Below are 18,764 nucleotides of genomic sequence, written 5' to 3' on the forward strand. Positions count from 1 at the left end.
AAAAAAGCTCTGAGGCAGCGTCCAATAAGCGAGCAGGGGGCGGGTCCGAATAGGCAAATAACCCAATGAGGTATCTTCTTTCGAGTGGGTGGAGCCGGTGGGGAGGCGGAGCAACGTATGCAAATCTTGTTCAGAGGGGAGTCCCCTTTCGTCGGTTTGACCGCGCGCCATAGACAAATAAACCCGCTTTAGCCCCGCCCCTCGCGGTAAGTGGTACCTCTCGCGAGATTTCTGTACTGGTGGCCGTGACTGCTCCGGGAGGAGCGGGGGGTGGTTGTGGCCGAGCCGGGTGCTTCCGTTCCCGCCCGACCGCTCCTGGGCTCCGTGTCCCTCGCGGGCCGCCGTACTCCCCCCCGGGGCTCCGCAGCCCCTAGCCATGGGGTTCCTCAAGCTGATCGAGATCGAGAACTTCAAGTCTTACAAGGGGCGGCAAATCATCGGGCCCTTCCGGAGGTTCACGGCCATCATCGGGCCCAACGGCTCCGGTAAGTGTCATGGTACGGTCCGAGGGTCCCCCCAACGCGGTGCGGGGTGGTACTGTCCGAGGGTCCCCCCAACGCGGTGCGGGGTGGTACTGTCCGAGGGTCCCCCTCCCGTGGGGGGTGCGGTTTGCGGTGCCCCTCCCGCAGCGTTGGTGCCGTCCGTGGGGCAGCCTCCCCCCGACCTGATGGTACAGGTGGGGCGGTGCCTCCACGGAACCCCTCTCCCTTGGGGGGCTCTGCGCTCCAGCGACGGGTGGTACAGTCCATGCAGCCCCCCCCCGCCGCCCCGTCAGAGGCATTGGTCGGCTGAGATCTTCACGAGCAATGGTGCTGTCCGCCGAGACCGCCCCCACTGCGGGGAGAAGGGACCCCCGCGGGGCAGGAAGGGGGTGCAGTCTGTTGACCTCCACCCCCCCGGCTGGGATGGTTCACTCCAGAGGTCATAGCCTCCCTGGAAGGGACTTGGTACAGTCCAGGTGTTCCTCGCACCCCACCCTCTGCTCTCTCTCTCTCTCTCTCACGCACACCCACATCTCCCCCCAGCACTGACACATGCCTGTGCACACGCCCCCCATGGCACTAACACACACACACACACACACACACACACACACACACACATCTCCCCCCAGCACTGACACATGCCTGTGCACACGCCCCCCATGGCACTAACACACACACACACACACACACACACATATCTCCCCCCAGCACTGACACATGCCTGTGCACACGCCCCCCATGGCACTAACACACACACACACACACACACACACACACACACACATCTCTCCCCAGCACTGACACATGCCTGTGCACACGCCCCCCATGGCACTAACACACACACACACACACACGTCTCTCCCCAGCACTGACACATGCCTGTGCACACGCCCCCCATGGCACTAACACACACACACACACACACACGTCTCTCCCCAGCACTGACACACACACACGTCTCCCCCCAGCACTGACACATGCATGCCTGTGCACACGCCCCCCATGGTACTAACACACACACACACACACACCTCTCCCCAGAACTGACACACACACACGTCTCCCCCCAGCACTGACACATGCATGCCTGTGCACACGCCCCCCATGGCACTAACACACACACACATCTCCCCCCAGCACTGACACATGCCTGTGCACACGCCCCCCATGGCACTAACACACACACACACACACACACACACACACACACACACACACCTCTCCCCAGCACTGACACATGCATGTGCACACGCCCCCCCATGGCACTAACACACACACACATCTCTCCCCAGCACTGACACATGCATGCCTGCGCGCACGCCCCCCCATGGCACTGACAAACACACACACACATGTCTCCCCCCAGCACTGATACCCCCCCACCGCACTCACACATGCCAGTGCACACGCCCCCCATGGCACTCACACACACATGCACACATCTCCCCCCAGCACTGACGCATGCATGCCTGTGCACATGCCCCCCCATGGCAATGACACACACACACACACACACACACACACACACGTCTCCCCCCAGCACTGACACATGCATGCCTGTGCACACACCCCCCATGGCACTAACACACACACACATCTCCCCCCAGCACTGACACATGCCTGTGCACACGCCCCCCATGGCACTAACACACACACACACACACACACATCTCTCCCCAGCACTGACACATGCATGTGCACACGCCCCCCCATGGCACTAACACACACACACACACACACATCTCTCCCCAGCACTGACACATGCATGCCTGCGCACACGCCCCCCCATGGCACTGACAAACACACACACACATGTCTCCCCCCGGCACTGACACCCCCCCACCGCACTCACACATGCCAGTGCACACGCCCCCCATGGCACTCACACACACATGCACACGTCTCCCCCCAGCACTGACGCATGCATGCCTGTGCACATGCCCCCCCATGGCAATGACACACACACACACGCACGTCTCCCCCCAGCACTGACACCCCCCACTGCACTGACACATGCCTGTGCACATGCCCCCCATGGCACTCACAAACACACACACACACACACACGTCTCTCCCCAGCACTGACACATGCATGCCTGTGCACACGCCCCCCATGACACACACACACACACACACACACACACACACGTCTCTCCCCAGCACTGACACATGCATGCCTGTGCACATGTCCCCCCATGGCACTGACACACACACACACACACTTGTCCCCCCCGGCACTGACACCCCCCACCACACTGACACATGCATGCCTGCACACGTGCACACACGCCCCCCATGGCACTGACACACACACACACACGCTCATGTCCCCCCCCCAGCACTGACACACACGTACCCCTGGTGCTGCCCCCCGCTCCCCTCATGCCGACCCCTCTTCTCCCAGGCAAGTCAAACCTCATGGACGCCATCAGCTTCGTGCTGGGCGAGAAGACGAGTAACCTGCGGGTGAAGACGCTGCGGGACCTGATCCACGGGGCGCCTGTGGGCAAGCCGGCCGCCAGCCGGGCCTTCGTCAGCATGGTGTACTCTGAGGAGGGGGCTGAAGACCGCACCTTTGCCCGGGTCATCGTGGGTGAGAGCCGGGGCGGCCTGGGGGCACCGGGTGGGTGCTGTGCTGGAGGGGTGCTCTCCCGTGGCAGACAGGGTCAGGCTGGGGGGGCGCTGTGCTGGGGGCGCTGGGAGGGGGCTCTCTCCTGCCCTGGCGGGCAGGGCAGGGTGCTGGGGGGGCTGGGAGGGGGCTCTCTCCGGCGCTGGCGGGCAGGGCAGGGTGCTGGGGGGGCTGGGAGGGGGCTCTCTCCGGCGCTGGGGGGCAGGGCAGGGTGCTGGGGGGGCTGGGAGGGGGCTCTCTCCGGCGCTGGGGGGCAGGGCAGGGTGCTGGGGGGGCTGGGAGGGGGCTCTCTCCCGCCCTGGCGGGCAGGGCAGGGTGCTGGGGGGGCTGGGAGGGGGCTCTCTCCGGCGCTGGCGGGCAGGGCAGGGTGCTGGGGGGGCTGGGAGGGGGCTCTCTCCGGCGCTGGGGGGCAGGGCAGGGTGCTGGGGGGGCTGGGAGGGGGCTCTCTCCCGCCCTGGCGGGCAGGGCAGGGCACGGGGGGCTGGGGGGGGGCTCTCTCTGGCGCGGGGGGCAGGGCAGGGCAGGGGGCTGGGGGGGGGGGCTCTCTCCCGCTCTCTCCGGCGCTGGCGGGCAGGGCAGGGCGTGGGGGGCTGGGGGGGGCTCTCTCCGGCGCTGGCGGGCAGGGCGCTGTGCTGGGGGGGCTCTCTCCGGCGCTGGGGGGCAGGGCAGGGTGCGGGGGGCTGGGGGGGGCTCTCTCCCGCTCTCTCCCGCCCTGGCGGGCAGCCGTCCCCAGCACTCAGAGCCAGACATTTGGGGTGTGTCAGGCACCACCACTGGCCAGGCCTCTCTTGCAGGAGGCTCATCCGAATACAAGATCAATAACAAAGTGGTGCAGCTCAGCGAGTACAGTGAGGAGTTGGAGAAGTTGGGGATCCTCATCAAAGCCAGGAACTTCCTCGTCTTTCAGGTGGGAGGGGCGATGCCCAGCGGCAGGGGTGGACGGGGGAGGGACCGATGCCCAGAGGGCTAGTTCCCTGGGCCCGACCCGCTCCTGTCCCGCCCTGCACAGGGGGCGGTGGAGTCCATTGCCATGAAGAACCCCAAGGAGCGCACGGCGCTCTTCGAGGAGATCGGCCGCTCTGGAGAGCTGGCCCAGGAGTACGACAAGCGCAAGAAGGAGATGGTGAAGGCGGAGGAAGACACTCAGTTCAACTACCACCGCAAAAAGAACATCGCTGCCGAGCGCAAGGAGGCCAAGCAGGAGAAAGAGGAGGTGCGGAGGGGGCTGCAGGTTGGGATGGAGGCAGAATTTGAGGATTTCAAGAGCTCTCTAATGGGAGATGTGGCTGAGATTTCGGGGGGAGTGGGGATTAGGGAGCTGGGCAAGATCTCTGGAGCCTGTGAGGAGCTGTAGTGGGTGAGGGGTTGGAGGGATGAAGCTAGGAACCAGGGAAGGAGGTGGAGTAGGGTCTGGGGATGGCAGGGAGGAGAATAAGGATGGATCTATCAGGAGGAGTGTGAGGTGGGGTCTCTAGGTGAGGGTCGGGGCTGGAGTGGAATCCCTCAGTGTGCCAAAGAGGTAGGGATGTCTTGGGAGGAGAGGCAGGGACGCAGTTCAGGCAGCAGGAGAGGGTGGGGTGGGACCTCTAGTGGACAGAGCAGTGGGGTAGGATAGCAGAGTGGTGGTAGAGGGCGGAATGGAATCCGTTATTTGGCCAGGCTCGGCGGTGTCTGCTAGGAAAAGGAGTTCTGGGGGGCAGGAGAGAGATTTCAGAGAGGCCAGGACAGTAGACGGGACGTGGTCAGGTGGGAATTTACCCCCCCACCCCCAACCCATTGTTTACTGCATGCACCCTTGGACAGGCGGACCGGTACCAGCGCCTGAAGGATGAGGTGGTGCGGGCCCAGGTCCAGCTGCAGCTCTTCAAGCTGTACCACAATGAGGCGGAGATTGAGAAGCTCAACAAGGAGCTGGCCTCTAAGAACAAGGAGATCGACAAGGACAAGAAGCGCATGGACAGGGTGGAGGATGAACTCAAGGACAAGAAGAAGGAGCTGGGCAAAATGATGAGGGAGCAACAGCAGATTGAGAAGGAGATCAAGTGAGGCCAGCACGAGGTGACACTTGGATGGTAGAATGGGAGGGGACAGTGCTCCAGAGCAGGGCTGGGGGATGCTGGAGCCAGAGGGTGCTGCTGTGATCTGGAAATGGAGAGCAAACTCATTCTGGACCTGCAAAACAGGAGAGAAGGGTCTAGATCACGCCAATGTGCACTCTAGAACCTCAAAAGGGCTCTGGATCTTGTGCGCGCCAGTGTGGTCCTTCCACAGGAAAGGCTGCCCCTTAGAATAGGATGGGAGACACTACAGCTGGGTCTTGTTCTGGTGCACGAGTGGGCGTGGGCTGCACCGTAGAACCTGGGCACAGTCTAGAAAGAGGGACCAGCCGAACTGTAGACTAGAAGGGAGACCTGGAGGTCAGACTCTAGAAAGGGACTGCGGGGGTTGGATCAGTGTTCACGGTAATGAATCTTTTCCAGCCATTGGAGTTTTCCAGCCATGTGGGGAATGATTTATGTGCGCTACCAGTAGAAAGAGAGCCAGCGGTGGCTGCTGTGCTAATCAGCTGGGCAGCATTTGACTTGCTCTTGGAAGGTTGCACAAGTGCTCAGCTTACAGGCAGCACTTGGCAGGATTAATGTTTGCATGGGCTGTGGGTTATAAGGGGAAGGATGTGGCCTTGTAAGGAGCTCTGTCTGGAGTGAGGGAATACTGACCTAGAATTGGGTACCTTGGGAGCAGTCTAAAGGGAATTATCTTTAGAACTGAAGATGACTCGACATACTCTACATGGGATGGTGTGAAAGTGGGGTGTAGAATTGAGTTAGGTCTTGAACCAAAAGAGGGGACAGGACTGTGGTTTGAATAAGGTTGGCTGAAGCTGTCAGGGTGACGTTAGTGATCAGATTTAGTGGAGTGGTGGTTCTGATTTCAGTAGTGTGATCTCGACTAAGGGGTGGTTGATCAAGCAGGCTAGGTCAGAGTAGCTCAACGTTGGCATGGTATAGATGGGAGTGATATCTGGGATGAACCTGGTGATGCGACAGTTTGGAAGGACCCTTGTTCTAGAATGAGAGTGAGAGTCAACAGATGTAGAAAAGGAGCTGCTGGGTGTGTGGGTGAGCCATAAATCGGATGACCTGAAACAGTTTGGTCATATGCTCTAGAACAAGGTGGCATGTAATGCTGTCTGTAGAGGTTTGGAGGTGTACTCTAGAATCAGACTGGTGACGCTGTCTGCATTGTGTGGTCTCGAATGCCACTCTGTTGGTTTCTAAAAACAGTCTCGATTAGGTTGTGTCTTAAAACAGGATGGATATACACTCCAGGAACATTGATGTTAAAAGTATTGGATGATCCTGGCTAGGTCAGGTAGTCTAGAGCAATAAGAACGTAATGTCTAGAATTGTGGGTTGCATTTAAAGTTGTCTTTGTCTCGTTATGTGGACGTGGGCCATATACATGCACTGTGCATTGCTTTGAGAACGTCACATGAGTCGAGCAGCTGTTTACTGATTGGATCATAGATTGGGAACCATTTCTTTAGAATGAAGTGGTCTAGAATGGAATAGGTCACATGGTCTTGGTTGGGTGGTCTTTAATTGCGTGAACCTAAATGCTAGAAACAAAGTGATCCAGAATGAGGCAGGCTCATGCTGAGTAGGTTAAGGAGACGAGTCTGGAACACGGTGCTGCACAGCTCTGAGAGATGACAGTGTTTCGATTGGGTGGGTAAGAAATGTGGTGAGAGGGGGTGAGAAAAAGAACGCTGTCTAGGCTGAGTGGTCCAGGACGTTGTGTGCCATATGGGAACGTGGTGTTTGAGCAGGAGGCAGGTGGCACTCTAGCTCAGGAGTCTGCAGCTCAGGAGCTGCATGAAACTCGAAGGACTGCTTTGTGGGTCATCCTGCTAAACTTGCAAAGGAAGAAATACTTTCTGGATGTTCTGGATAAACAGTGAATGTCTAAAATCCCCAAACTGAACAACTCTTATCTAAATAGCAAATGATACATTATCCTGAAACGCTGGATAACTCCTCCTAGCATTCTCTTGCTCTAGGTTATGTGATCTAGAACATTTTGCACAGTCTAGGAACAGTAATTTAGCAAGAGATAGCTGTTGCTATCTAGGTTGGGAATTCTAAGATGTTGTAGACAGGGACTTTAGGAACCCTAATCTAGAACAGAGCACATGAGCTGGATGTCCCACGATCCTACTGTGGCAGCCCAGAGCAGAGTGGGGATCTGGAAACCATGGTATCCCCCTTCCCTAGGGAGAAGGACTCCGAGCTGAACCAGAAGCGCCCTCAGTACATCAAAGCCAAGGAGAACACTTCGCACAAGATCAAGAAGCTGGAGGCAGCCAAGAAGTCTCTGCAGAACGCCCAGAAGCAGTACAAGAAGCGCAAAGGTGACATGGACGAGCTGGAGAAGGAGATGCTCTCGGTGGAGAAGGCTCGGCAGGAGTTTGAGGAGCGCATGGAGGAGGAGAGCCAGAGCCAGGGGCGAGACCTCACCCTGGAAGAGAACCAGGTACCGGGCTGGGAGAGGCGCAGTGATCTGCAGGACGCTGCCTGTAGATGATGCCCTGAGCCACTGTGTCCGTTCAGAGCCTTTTCTCTGGGGCGTTGCAACGTTAACAAGCTAAAGACGAGCCAGCACGGTGCCTCTCTTGGTCAAAAGCAGACATGGTTCTGGGCTGCATTAACGGGAGGGGTGTGGGCGAGTCGTTCCTCCGCGCCCATGAGGCCTCAGCTGGAGCACTGTGGCCAGTTCTGGGCGCCACGTTTCAGGACGGCTGCGGAGAAATTTGAGAGGGTGCAGAGAAGAGCAGTGAAAATGATTCAAGGTCTAGAGCCGCACTGTCCAATGTGCATGTGGCGAACTGGACAGCGCGGTGAGGCAAAGCAGCTCGTTACAGCTGCACACAGGGAGTGCCCTCCCTGCACATGCCCCCCCCCGTGGCTTGCTTGGGGCCGTGGGGCAGCTCAGGGCTGGGTGGCTCTGGTGAATCACCACTGGGGGGCAGTGTGCTTGGTGGAGCGGGAGAGTACCTGGCATGGGGGTGGCGGCTTGCTGGGGGTGGCGTGGAGATGGTTCTGTTTCTTCTGGGCACGACAGCCTAGAGAAGGCAGCCGATGAGGGCAGACTGAAAGAACGGGGCTCGTTTAGTTGGAAGAGAGAAGGCCGAGAGGGGATGTGATTGCAGCCTTCGAGTCCGGAAAGGTTGTGACACAAGAAGGGAGAAAAATTGTTCTCCTTGGTCTCTGGGAATAGGACGAGGAGCAACAGGGTTAAACTGTGGCCAGGGAGGTTTAGGTTGGCCATTAGGAACCACTGCCTGTCAGGGTGATTGAGCACTGGAATAAATTCCCTGAGTGGGTTGTGGGATCTCCACCACTGGAGATGTTTTCGGGAAGGTTGGACACGTCTGTCAGGGATGCTGCTGGGTCCTGCAGTGAGTCCAGGGGGCTGGACTCAGTGACCTCTCGAGGGTCTTTCCAGTTCTGTGCCGCTAACCTCTGCATCCAGGTCCAGTGTGAGCTTGGGAACCCTACGCTGCCTCCTAAATTAGGTCCCCTGCAGTTGCAGTCGGAGGCAGAATTTTCCTTCTCTTCCTGTCCTAAGTTGGTGGCATTTTTCTTCTCCGGTTCCCCATGTCAGTGCCAGGCGAGCCCTCCCTTTGCAGTGTTATGTGCGGCTGTTCCCCAGCTCTGCACCCCAGAGGTGGCTGCATCTCCATGCCAGGGAAACTCTCCCCATGCCGCTCCCCTCAGCAGCTGGGTTTCGATGCTGTTCCCATCCTGTTCGTTGCCGCTGCAGGTGAAGAAGTATCACCGGCTGAAGGAAGAGGCCAGTAAGAGAGCTGCCACGCTGGCCCAGGAGCTCGAGAAATTTAACCGGGACCAGAAAGCGGATCAGGACCGGCTGGACCTGGAGGAGAGGAAGAAGGTGGAGACTGAGGTGAGACTGGGCCTACGATTCCTCCCTGGTTTCCTCTCCTGGCAGCTGGTGTCCGCCCGGCCCTGCCCTCCGGCTCCGCCTGCCTCTCCCACCAGTTCCTGCTCCCCCATCACGTTTTGGCCCTGACTAGCAGGGCTGACTTGAGCCCTCGTGGCCGTCTCCTCCTCAGGCCAAGATCAAGCAGAAGCTGCGGGAAATCGAGGAAAATCAGAAGCGGATCGAGAAGCTGGAGGAATATATCGCCACCAGCAAGTGCGTCACCCCACCTGGGGCGCGGCCATCAGGGCCTGGCACTGGGGGTGCAGGGAGCCGGGCTGAGCGGGGACCATGCTCCCCTTGTGGTGGGTATTGGGGGGCGCCATGCAGTGGAGAGAGGGGCTGGGGACGCTCCCCGCCACCAGGTCTAGCTTGGTGCTGGGGGGCTCGGCTGGGGGCACCTCTCGGCAGTCTGGTTGGGGCTGGGCAGGGGCGCTGTCCCCAGCAGAGAGGCTCGGCCCCCTGAGTGCCCCCTGCGCCCCCCAGGCAGTCTCTGGAGGAGCAGAAGAAGCTGGAGGGGGAGCTGACGGAGGAGGTGGAGCTGGCCAAGCGGCGCATCGACGAGATCAACAAGGAGCTGAACCAGGTGATGGAGCAGCTGGGCGACGCCCGCATCGACCGGCAGGAGAGCAGCCGCCAGCAGCGCAAGGCCGAGATCATGGAGAGCATCAAGCGGCTGTATCCCGGCTCCGTGGTGCGTGGGGGGCGGGCGGGGGTGGGGCGGGGCAGGACGGATTCGGGGGGCCAGGCCGCGGCAGCAAGGGGTCCCCACCCGCTCACCCCCTACCCCCCACGCAGTACGGCCGCCTCATCGACCTGTGCCAGCCCACGCAGAAGAAATACCAGATCGCCGTCACCAAGGTGCTGGGCAAGAACATGGACGCTATCATCGTGGACTCGGAGAAGACGGGCCGGGACTGCATCCAGTACATCAAGGAGCAGCGGGGCGAGCCCGAGACCTTCCTCCCCCTGGACTACCTGGAGGTGAGCCCCCCTGGCCGCCCTGTGCCTGCAGCACCCCGTGCTGGGGGCTCGCCTGCCCACCCGCGCCCCCCTCTGTTCCCCAAGCATGCGGCCCAGGCTGCCCTCGGATCCGCTCCGCACGCAGCTGCCTGCGTCACCCACGCCCGGCCCTGCTCGCAGCGCGCGCCACCCCTCCTGCATCTCACAAAGCGCCAAGGTCCCAGGGCCTCCCGGGGGCTGCGGCGGAAGCAGACGCTTCCCTGCGGAGTTGGTGCGCGCTCCTGAGAGCCAAGGCCGACTGAGCCGCACGCGGCACTCGCGGCTCTGTCACAGACAGCCGGGTGCCCGTTCGTCTCCTGCCTGGCTGCCCCCCAGCCCGAGATCCCACCGCGCCTTTCTCTTTCCTGCGTAAACTGGCACCGGTGTCCTGGGCAGCCCCACTCCTGTGATGGGACTGCAGACGCCCTCGTGCTGCTGCATGAGGCCCTGGGGCCTGGAGCTGCTGGCCGCTCGCTCAGGTGTCCCATCTCGGGAAGGAGTTGGGGCAGCGTGCGGAGAAGGGCCAGGCGCAGAACGTGGGAGCCGGAGGAGTTTGCAGCGGAGGTTACAGACCTGGGCCCTGCTTGGCTCAGAAGAGAGAGGGCCAGGGCGGGATATGGCAGGAGAACGAGTCGTTCGGCTCACCCCGACCGCAAGGACCGGGGCAGCCCATGAACAAACAGGTGGTGGTTGAGACCGAGGCCGAAGTGCCTCGCACAGGGCCATCAACCTGGTCAGCTTGTGGCCAGGGGAGGTTGTGGAGCGTGAAGGTGGAAGTGGGGCGTAGGGCCAGGGCTGTGTCCCACGCGCTGGGGGTCCCCCCCACCTCTGCCAGCCAGAACGGAGGCCATCCGCCAGGGGGTCGCTCAGCAGTTGCCCTGTTCTGGGAAGCGGCTGTTGGATGGCGGGTGCGGCCTGGCTGCCCACTGCTCCAAGCCAGGGCAGCTGGCCGCCTGCACGCACATTGGCTCTGTCCCCCTCCGGCGAGAGTGGAAATTCCCATCTCCCGAGAGCCTGGCGAGCGCTGCCGGAGCCCACAGCAGTGTTGGGTTTCAGGCCTGCTGCCCTGTGGGGCGGGGATCCGCTCTGTGGCCCTTGGCAGCCTGCAGAGGAGCCCGGCAGCATGGGGGGCGTCTCCAGGGACCCTCTGGCGCCAACCACCGCCCTTAGCTCTGCGAGCCCAGGAGCTGCATTGCTGGGGAGAGGTGACCCCAGAGGCGTTAGTCAGACACACATCTCCCGGTGGCTCTGGGGAGAGGTGTCACCAGCTGCCCTGGAGGCATCGCTGTGCCCATAGCCCCGGTGCAGCTGGAGGGGCCCCCCCCCAGCCCCGCCCCGATGCCTTCTGCTGGTTGGTGGCAAGGGGTCCCTGGCTGGCTTCACCCCCATCCGCTTGTCTCCTTTGCCTCCCCACGGCCCCCTACTTGGGGATCGCCGCCCTCATTTCATCTGTGTTCTGCTGCGGACCACCCCTTGCAGTTCTCCCGCCAGCCGCCTGTGACTCGCGTGCCCCCCTCCCGCACCCCCTCACCCGCAGCCCCCTCGCCCAGGTGAAGCCCACGGACGAGAAGCTGCGGGAGCTGAAGGGGGCCAAGCTGGTAATTGATGTGATCCGCTACGAGCCGCCCCACATCAAGAAGGCCCTGCAGTACGCCTGCGGGAACGCCCTGGTGTGCGACAACGTGGAGGACGCCCGGCGCATCGCCTTCGGGGGCCACCAGCGGCACAAGGTGAGCGGGGACCCGGGCGTCTGGCCCCCTCCTTCCTCCTCAGAGCTGGGGAGGGACCCAGGAGACCCCACTCCCTTCCCACAGCTGGGGCATCCTGGCTCCCAGCCGCCCCACTCAGACCACTGGACCCCGCTCCCCTCCCACAGCTGGGGAGAGAACCCAGGCGTCCTGGCTCCCTGCTGCCTTGCTGATTTCGGACCCCGGCTCCAATTTGTGATGCTTGATTGTTTTTAACCCTGTTCCCGCTCTCCGGAGACCAGGGACCCTCCCAGTTCATGACTCTTCTCTGCTCCCTCACTCCAAACGGCGCCGGCCGCAGGCCCAACCCCTCCCTCCCGCTGACGGGAGCTGGATCGCCTCCTGGTTTGACAGAGCCCTTTAGTCTGGGGGCTGGTCTTCCTACTTGCCTGGCTGTCCATTCAGGTGGCCCCGTCGCCCCGTTTGCCTGTCAGACTGTCCCTGGGACTGGGCCCAAACCTGACTGACATGAAGACCCAGCTCTGCCGTGGCTGCTGGGGCTGGCCTCATTTCTGCTGCAGATCCGCACCAGCTGCTCCTTTTGCCCGGGGTCGCCTCCCCACTGCCACAGCCTTGTCCTCCGCTGCCTGGGGCGATCTCGCAGTGCAGGGGGAGCCCGCGTCCAGCGCGTTGCAGGGCCTGACCCCCGCGCTCGCCCCTGCAGACGGTCGCCCTGGACGGCACACTCTTCCAGAAGTCCGGGGTGATCTCGCAGTGCAGGGGGAGCCCGCGTCCAGTGCGTTGCAGGGCCTGACCCCCGCGCTCGCCCCTGCAGACGGTCGCCCTGGACGGCACACTCTTCCGGAAGTCCGGGGTGATCTCGCAGTGCAGGGGGAGCCCGCGTCCAGTGCGTTGCAGGGCCTGACCCCCGCGCTCGCCCCTGCAGACGGTCGCCCTGGACGGCACACTCTTCCAGAAGTCCGGGGCGATCTCACAGTGCAGGGGGAGCCCGCGTCCAGCGCGTTGCAGGGCCTGACCCCCGCGCCTGACCCCCACGCTCGCCCCTGCAGACGGTCGCCCTGGACGGCACACTCTTCCAGAAGTCCGGGGCGATCTCGCAGTGCAGGGGGAGCCCGCGTCCAGCGCGTTGCAGGGCCTGACCCCCACGCTCGCCCCTGCAGACGGTCGCCCTGGACGGCACACTCTTCCAGAAGTCCGGGGTGATCTCCGGCGGTGCCAGCGACCTGAAGGCCAAGGCCCGGCGCTGGGACGAGAAGGCGGTGGACAAGCTGAAGGAGAAGAAGGAGCGGCTGACGGAGGAATTGAAGGTGAGGGAGGCTGGGCTCAGCTCCACCGCGGGTGCTCTCTCTCCTGGCCGTCAGTGCTGGGAATTGGGCAGCTCCGTGCAGCTGTCCCCAGCTGCCTCAGCCTCGTGCTGGGTGAGCCCTCGGGCTGCTGGCCAAGCCCTGCCTTGTGCTTGTCAGGAGCAAATGAAGGCCAAGCGCAAGGAGGCCGAGCTGCGGCAGGTGCAGTCCCAGGCCCATGGCCTGCAGATGCGGCTGAAATACTCCCAGAGTGACCTGGAGCAGACCAAGACCCGGCACCTCGCCCTGAACCTTCAGGTAAAGTGGAGAAGTGACCCCCAGAGTTGCTGCCACCCAGCTGCTGTCCTTATGGAGTGCAGGTCCCCCCAGCGCCTGTTCTGTAAAGCAGGGGAGCTGTGGGGCTGGGGAGAGGCCTGGGGCTGGGAGGGGTGCAGGGGCAGGCTTTGGGGAGCTGGCAGTGGCTAGTGGGAGGGAGGCTGCCCCCCTCGAGCTCCCCATTTCCCCGCAGGAGAAGTCGAAGCTGGAGAGTGAACTGGCGAACTTTGGGCCGCGCATCAACGACATCAAGCGAATCATCCAGGGCCGGGAGCGGGAGATGAAGGACCTCAAGGAGAAGATGAACCAGGTGAGTATGAGGTGAGCTGGGAGACATAGTCTGGGTGGAGTCTTGGGGTGGTGCATTGTGGGGGATGTAGTCCATGGTCTCTCTCAGCCCTGCTGCAATGCATGGTGAGGGCATGCTCTGTCCCCTGCCTGCTGCAGGCCATCGTGGGTGGCGTGGGCCCTGTGGTATGGCTGTGCTGCAGTGCATTATGGGGGGCGTGAGCCCTGTGGCACTGTCCTGCTGCCTTCTGCCTGGCTATGTTCACAGCTCCCGTCTCTTCTGCCCCACGGAGATCGGGTTGCTGGGGAGGGCGTCTGAAAGTCCCGGGTGGTATCCCGGGGCCCATAACGGGCTGTCGGGTTGGCACGGCCCCAGCCAGCGTCTAGCACCCCTCGCTTCCTGCCCTGGACAGGTGGAGGACGAGGTGTTCGAGGAGTTCTGCCGGGAGATCGGGGTGAGGAACATCCGGGAGTTTGAGGAAGAGAAGGTGAAGCGGCAGAATGAGATTGCCAAGAAAAGGTACCAGCCCAGATGGGCATCAGTGCCCCATTCCCTGCCCCTCTGAGCCAGCCAGGCCCTGCCCTGGGCCGGGTGGGAGCTGGCGCCCCCGACGAGGCCAGGGGAGGGGGACTTGGCCCCTCTGATCCCCCTCCCCCTCCCCAGGCTGGAGTTTGAGAACCAAAAGACGCGGCTGGGGATCCAGCTGGATTTCGAGAAGAACCAGCTGAAGGAGGACCAGGAGAAGGTGCACATGTGGGAGCAGAGCGTCAAGAAGGACGAGGCTGAGATCGAGAAGCTCAAGAAGGTGCCAGGGGAGCGGTGTGGGGGGGGCAGGTCCTTCTCTGGCTGTCCTGAAGAGCAGCGTTGGGCCATGGGGGGGCAGGGCTCATCGGGGCCTGGCCTGCCGGGGTGGGGCTCGTCCCTCCCGGGGCAGGAGCTGTTTGGGTTGTGGCAGAAGGTGGGGGGGGCTTGCTCTCCCCAGGAGCAGTCTGGGCGGGGCTGTGGGCCTGGTGGGTGGGGCTGTGGGCGGGGCTGACTCTCCCTCGCCGGCAGGAGGAGCAGCGTCACATGAAGATCATTGACGAGACCATGGCCCAGCTGCAGGACCTGAAGAACCAGCACCTGGCCAAGAAATCGGAGGTGAACGACAAGAACCACGAGATGGAGGAGATCCGCAAGAAGCTGGGCGGGGCCAACAAGTGAGTGACAGCTGGGGTGGGGCAGGGAGCCAGTCACCCTCGGCATCCATTGGTGGCACGGCCAATGAGTGACTGGGGCCCACGAGCGGGTGGGGCCAGTGGCGGTTGATGCCCATTGGAGGTGGGGCCAGTCAGTGACCCAGGTCCAATGGCAGGGCAGCAGCTATCCAATGGAGGCGGGGCCATAGGCTGTAGTCACTGGGTGAGAAGAGTGGGCGGGGCCAGGGAATGATAGACTTGTTAGAGGTGGGGTCAGCGGCCTGGGTCTGTTGGGAGCAGGCGGGGTCAGTCTGTTGGGGTGGGGTGAGAAGAGCTGCCCCCACTCTGCCCTGCCCCCGCAGGGAAATGACTCACCTGCAGAAGGAGGTGACGGCCATCGAGACGAAGCTGGAGCAGAAGCGCAGCGACCGGCACAACCTGCTGCAGGCCTGCAAGATGCAGGACATCAAACTGCCCCTCTCCAAGGGCACCATGGACGACATCAGCCAGGAGGAGGTGGGGGCAGGGAGGGAGGGAGGGGCTGGCCATGGAGCGGGGCCTGACTGGGGCTCTCACACGGGGAGGGGACGTGGGCCATCCCGCCCCCTGCCTGGTGGTCACGGGTGGGACAGCCTGAACCAGGCACCTCTCCCTCGGCCGCCCACCCGCCCCGCCAGCCTCTGCCCTGGCCCCCCTCGGAGCCCGGCCTTGCCCCCGGAGCCAGTGCAAAGGCGACGCCGAAAGTGGCAGAACTGACCCTGCTCGGGGCGTGGGGGTGACAGCTGGCGGGACAATGGGAAGTGGCGTGGAGGGAAGGGGGGAGCAGGTGGGAGGGGCTGCAGAGGGGGTGTGGCACTCAGGAGTGTGACGGGGGGGCTCTGCCTTTCCCACTTACCCTATCACCCCCCAGGGTGGGGCGCACGGCGAGGAGCCAGTCAGCAGCTCCCAGCGCACCTCCAACATGTACGCCCGAGAGGCCCTCATCGAGATCGACTACAGTGACCTGGCCGAGGACCTCAAGGTGGGCAGGGTCTATGGGACGCCGTCCCGCCTTCCCCGCCCCAGGCAGGCCACTCCCCACCCCAGGCAGGCTGCCTGGGGGACTCCTTGCCAATCACCGGGCCATAAAAAAGGTGAGGGTTCTAAAGTCTCCGCCCTCAGGGGTCTGAGCCCCTCCTCCCCAACCGCTGTGGGTGGGGCTGGGGCTGGAAGGCAAAGCAGCCGCCCGTCTGGACTGAGAGATGGAGCCTGAGTGGGGTGAGATGCTGGGTTGGATGGGTCCTGGGAGCGGAGGGGGCGTGGCCTGTAAGTGGCTGGCCCCGCCCCCAGGATGCCCAGGCAGAAGATGAGATCAAGCAGGAGATGAACCAGCTGCAGCAGAAGCTGAACGAGCAGCAGAGCGTCCTGCAGCGCATCGCCGCCCCCAACATGAAGGCTATGGAGAAGCTGGAGAGCGTCCGGGACAAGTTCCAGGAGACGTCCGACGGTACTGGAGGCCTGGGGCTGGGAGCCAGGATGCCTGGGCTCCCTTCCCATTCTGGGTGGGGAGGCGAACGGTTCGAGCTGGGCAAGAGCTGGAAACCAGGACTCCTGGGTTCTCGGCCCAGCACTGGGAGGAGAGTGGGGTCTAATGGTTAAAGCAGGGGGTGGGGTGGAGCCAGGATGCCTGGGTTCCCACTCGCCGCACTCCCCCCTGCCCCGCAGAGTTTGAGGCAGCCCGGAAGCGCGCCAAGAAGGCCAAGCAGGCCTTCGAGCAGATCAAGAAGGAGCGATTTGACCGGTTCAACGCCTGCTTTGAGTCCGTGGCCACCAACATTGACGAGATCTACAAGGCTCTGTCGCGGAACAGCAGTGCCCAGGTGAGCGCCAGGAGCCCGCTGGGAAGGCGGCGGCTGCCACTCAGCTCTTCTCCCACTGCCCTGAGCTGAGGGCTGGGTGCTGGAGCTGGCGGCTCTGGCTTATCCCGGCCCGGCCTCTCTGCAGGCGTTCCTGGGCCCCGAGAACCCCGAGGAGCCCTACCTGGATGGGATCAATTACAACTGTGTGGCCCCCGGCAAGCGCTTCCGGCCCATGGACAACCTCTCGGGAGGGGAGAAAACTGTGGCTGCCTTAGCCCTGCTGTTTGCTATCCACAGGTGAGAGCACTGAGCCCAAGCCAGGCTGGGAGCCAGGACTCCTGGGTTCTCCCCTGGCTCTGGGAGGGCAGTGGGGGCTGGTGGTTAGAGCAGGGGGCTGGGAGCCAGGACTCCTGGGTTCTCCCCTGGCTCTGGGAGGGCAGTGGGGGCTGGTGGTTAGAGCAGGGGGCTGGGAGCCAGGACTCCTGGGTTCTCTCCCGGCGCTGGGAGGGCAGTGGGGGCTGGTGGTTAGAGCAGAGGGACTGGGAGCCAGGACTCCTGGGTTCTCTCCCAGCACTGGGAGATCCATGGGGGTTCATTGGCACCTCCCATGGCCCATCCTGTGCTACAGCCCCCCCCATCACCCCCCGCCCTGTCTCCCCAGCTACAAACCCGCCCCCTTCTTCGTTCTGGACGAGATTGACGCAGCGCTGGACAACACCAACATCGGGAAGGTGAGGGGGTGGGGGGCAGTGGGGAGAGGCTCGGGGTGGTCCTGGGGACTTGGCTGAGCTGGGAGCTCGACAGAGAGGTTTGAGGCTCAAGGGCCTTCGGGTGCCTCCTTGCAGACTAGAAGGTGGGGGGGGCTTCAGGGGACAGACCCCCTGACTCCCCGATGTCCCCCCAATGTAGGTGGCAAACTACATCAAGGAGCAGTCCACCTGCAACTTCCAGGCCATTGTCATCTCGCTGAAGGAGGAGTTCTACACCAAGGCCGAGAGCCTCATCGGGGTCTACCCCGAGGTACCGTCTCTGTGGGGGGCAGGGCACCGCCAGGTCCATTCAGCCTAGCCGGGGGCAGGAGGCCTGGTGGTGGGGAGGTCACAGGGCGTGGGGGGAGGGCTGGGGGCTGTGGCCCGAGGGGTGGGGGAAGGGGGAGTCTTGCCCCTCAGATCTCTGTGACCCCCCCTCTCTCCACAGCAAGGGGACTGCGTGATCAGCAAAGTGCTGACCTTCGACCTCACCAAGTACCCTGATGCCAACCCGAACCCCAACGAGCAATAGCTCCGGACTGATGCTCCCTTAACCCCTTCGCTGCCTCCGCCCGGGCAGTCTGGGGAGCCACTGACCCCGTGGCTAAGGTGGGGGCTGCCTGTCTCCCTCACAGCGGGGAGAGGGGTTTTATCTTGGGGGGGCTTCGATTGCGCCCCCTGTGCTATTTTTAGAATCATGCTATTTAACTTGCGTTTTAAAAGCAGCCTCCAGGGGCTCAGGTTTGGAAGTTTTAGCCCCGGTAAGGCTGGAATGGTGGGGGGTTGGAACTGGGGGGGTGATCCCTGAGCTGTTGCTTTTCCAGTCCTCTCTGTGTAGTGTGTCTTTTTGCAAGAAAATAAACCAGATTTTCCCTTCTCTGGCTGGCTCCTGGGGGTTTTTTTTGGGGGGGCAGTAAATGGGGTGCATGTGGTCTGCAGCTTCCTGCCAGGAGGTTCGGGCCCTGGGATACCAGCTCAGGGGCTGTGCAGGGAGGGGGGCTGTTCTGGGCGAGGGGTGCAGACTGGGCTGGTCGGTCTGTGCCCCCTTTGACGAGACCAGAGCCAGCTCTGCCCATGGGCCCAGAGCTGTGGGCAGAGGATGGGCCGGGCATCAGGAGGCCTCAGCCTGGGCTGCGGCTGGGCAGCAGGTGAATCTGGTACAGTGGTGCAGTCCAGAGCTCCCCCCACCCTCCCATCCTGGCGCCAGCTGGAGCGGATGCCCGATGCTGCGGGGGGACGTTCAGACCCACTCGCCGTGGGCCAGCT

The 18,764-nt window shown here is 62.6% G+C and overlaps 1 protein-coding gene across 1 annotated transcript; it reads left to right on the forward strand.

Moving 5' to 3' along the window:
- Positions 1-245: 245 nt before the first annotated feature.
- Positions 246-18,314, forward strand: SMC1A (structural maintenance of chromosomes 1A). The gene is made up of 25 exons (XM_075017400.1): positions 246-485; positions 2,890-3,078; positions 3,909-4,021; positions 4,124-4,327; positions 4,918-5,156; positions 7,389-7,647; positions 8,938-9,078; positions 9,248-9,330; positions 9,601-9,808; positions 9,913-10,098; positions 11,667-11,846; positions 12,986-13,132; positions 13,289-13,426; positions 13,638-13,754; positions 14,146-14,252; positions 14,397-14,538; positions 14,787-14,932; positions 15,274-15,427; positions 15,822-15,932; positions 16,241-16,397; positions 16,616-16,770; positions 16,895-17,046; positions 17,411-17,480; positions 17,659-17,769; positions 17,947-18,314. The coding sequence occupies exons 1-25, from the start codon at positions 377-379 to the stop codon at positions 18,028-18,030; spliced, it is 3,702 nt and encodes a 1,233-aa protein (XP_074873501.1). The 5' UTR covers positions 246-376; the 3' UTR covers positions 18,031-18,314.
- The last annotated feature ends 450 nt before the right edge of the window (positions 18,315-18,764 follow it).

The sequence above is a fragment of the Carettochelys insculpta genome, chromosome 22, assembly GCF_033958435.1.
Source record: "Carettochelys insculpta isolate YL-2023 chromosome 22, ASM3395843v1, whole genome shotgun sequence".
Lineage (NCBI taxonomy): Eukaryota > Metazoa > Chordata > Testudines > Carettochelyidae > Carettochelys > Carettochelys insculpta.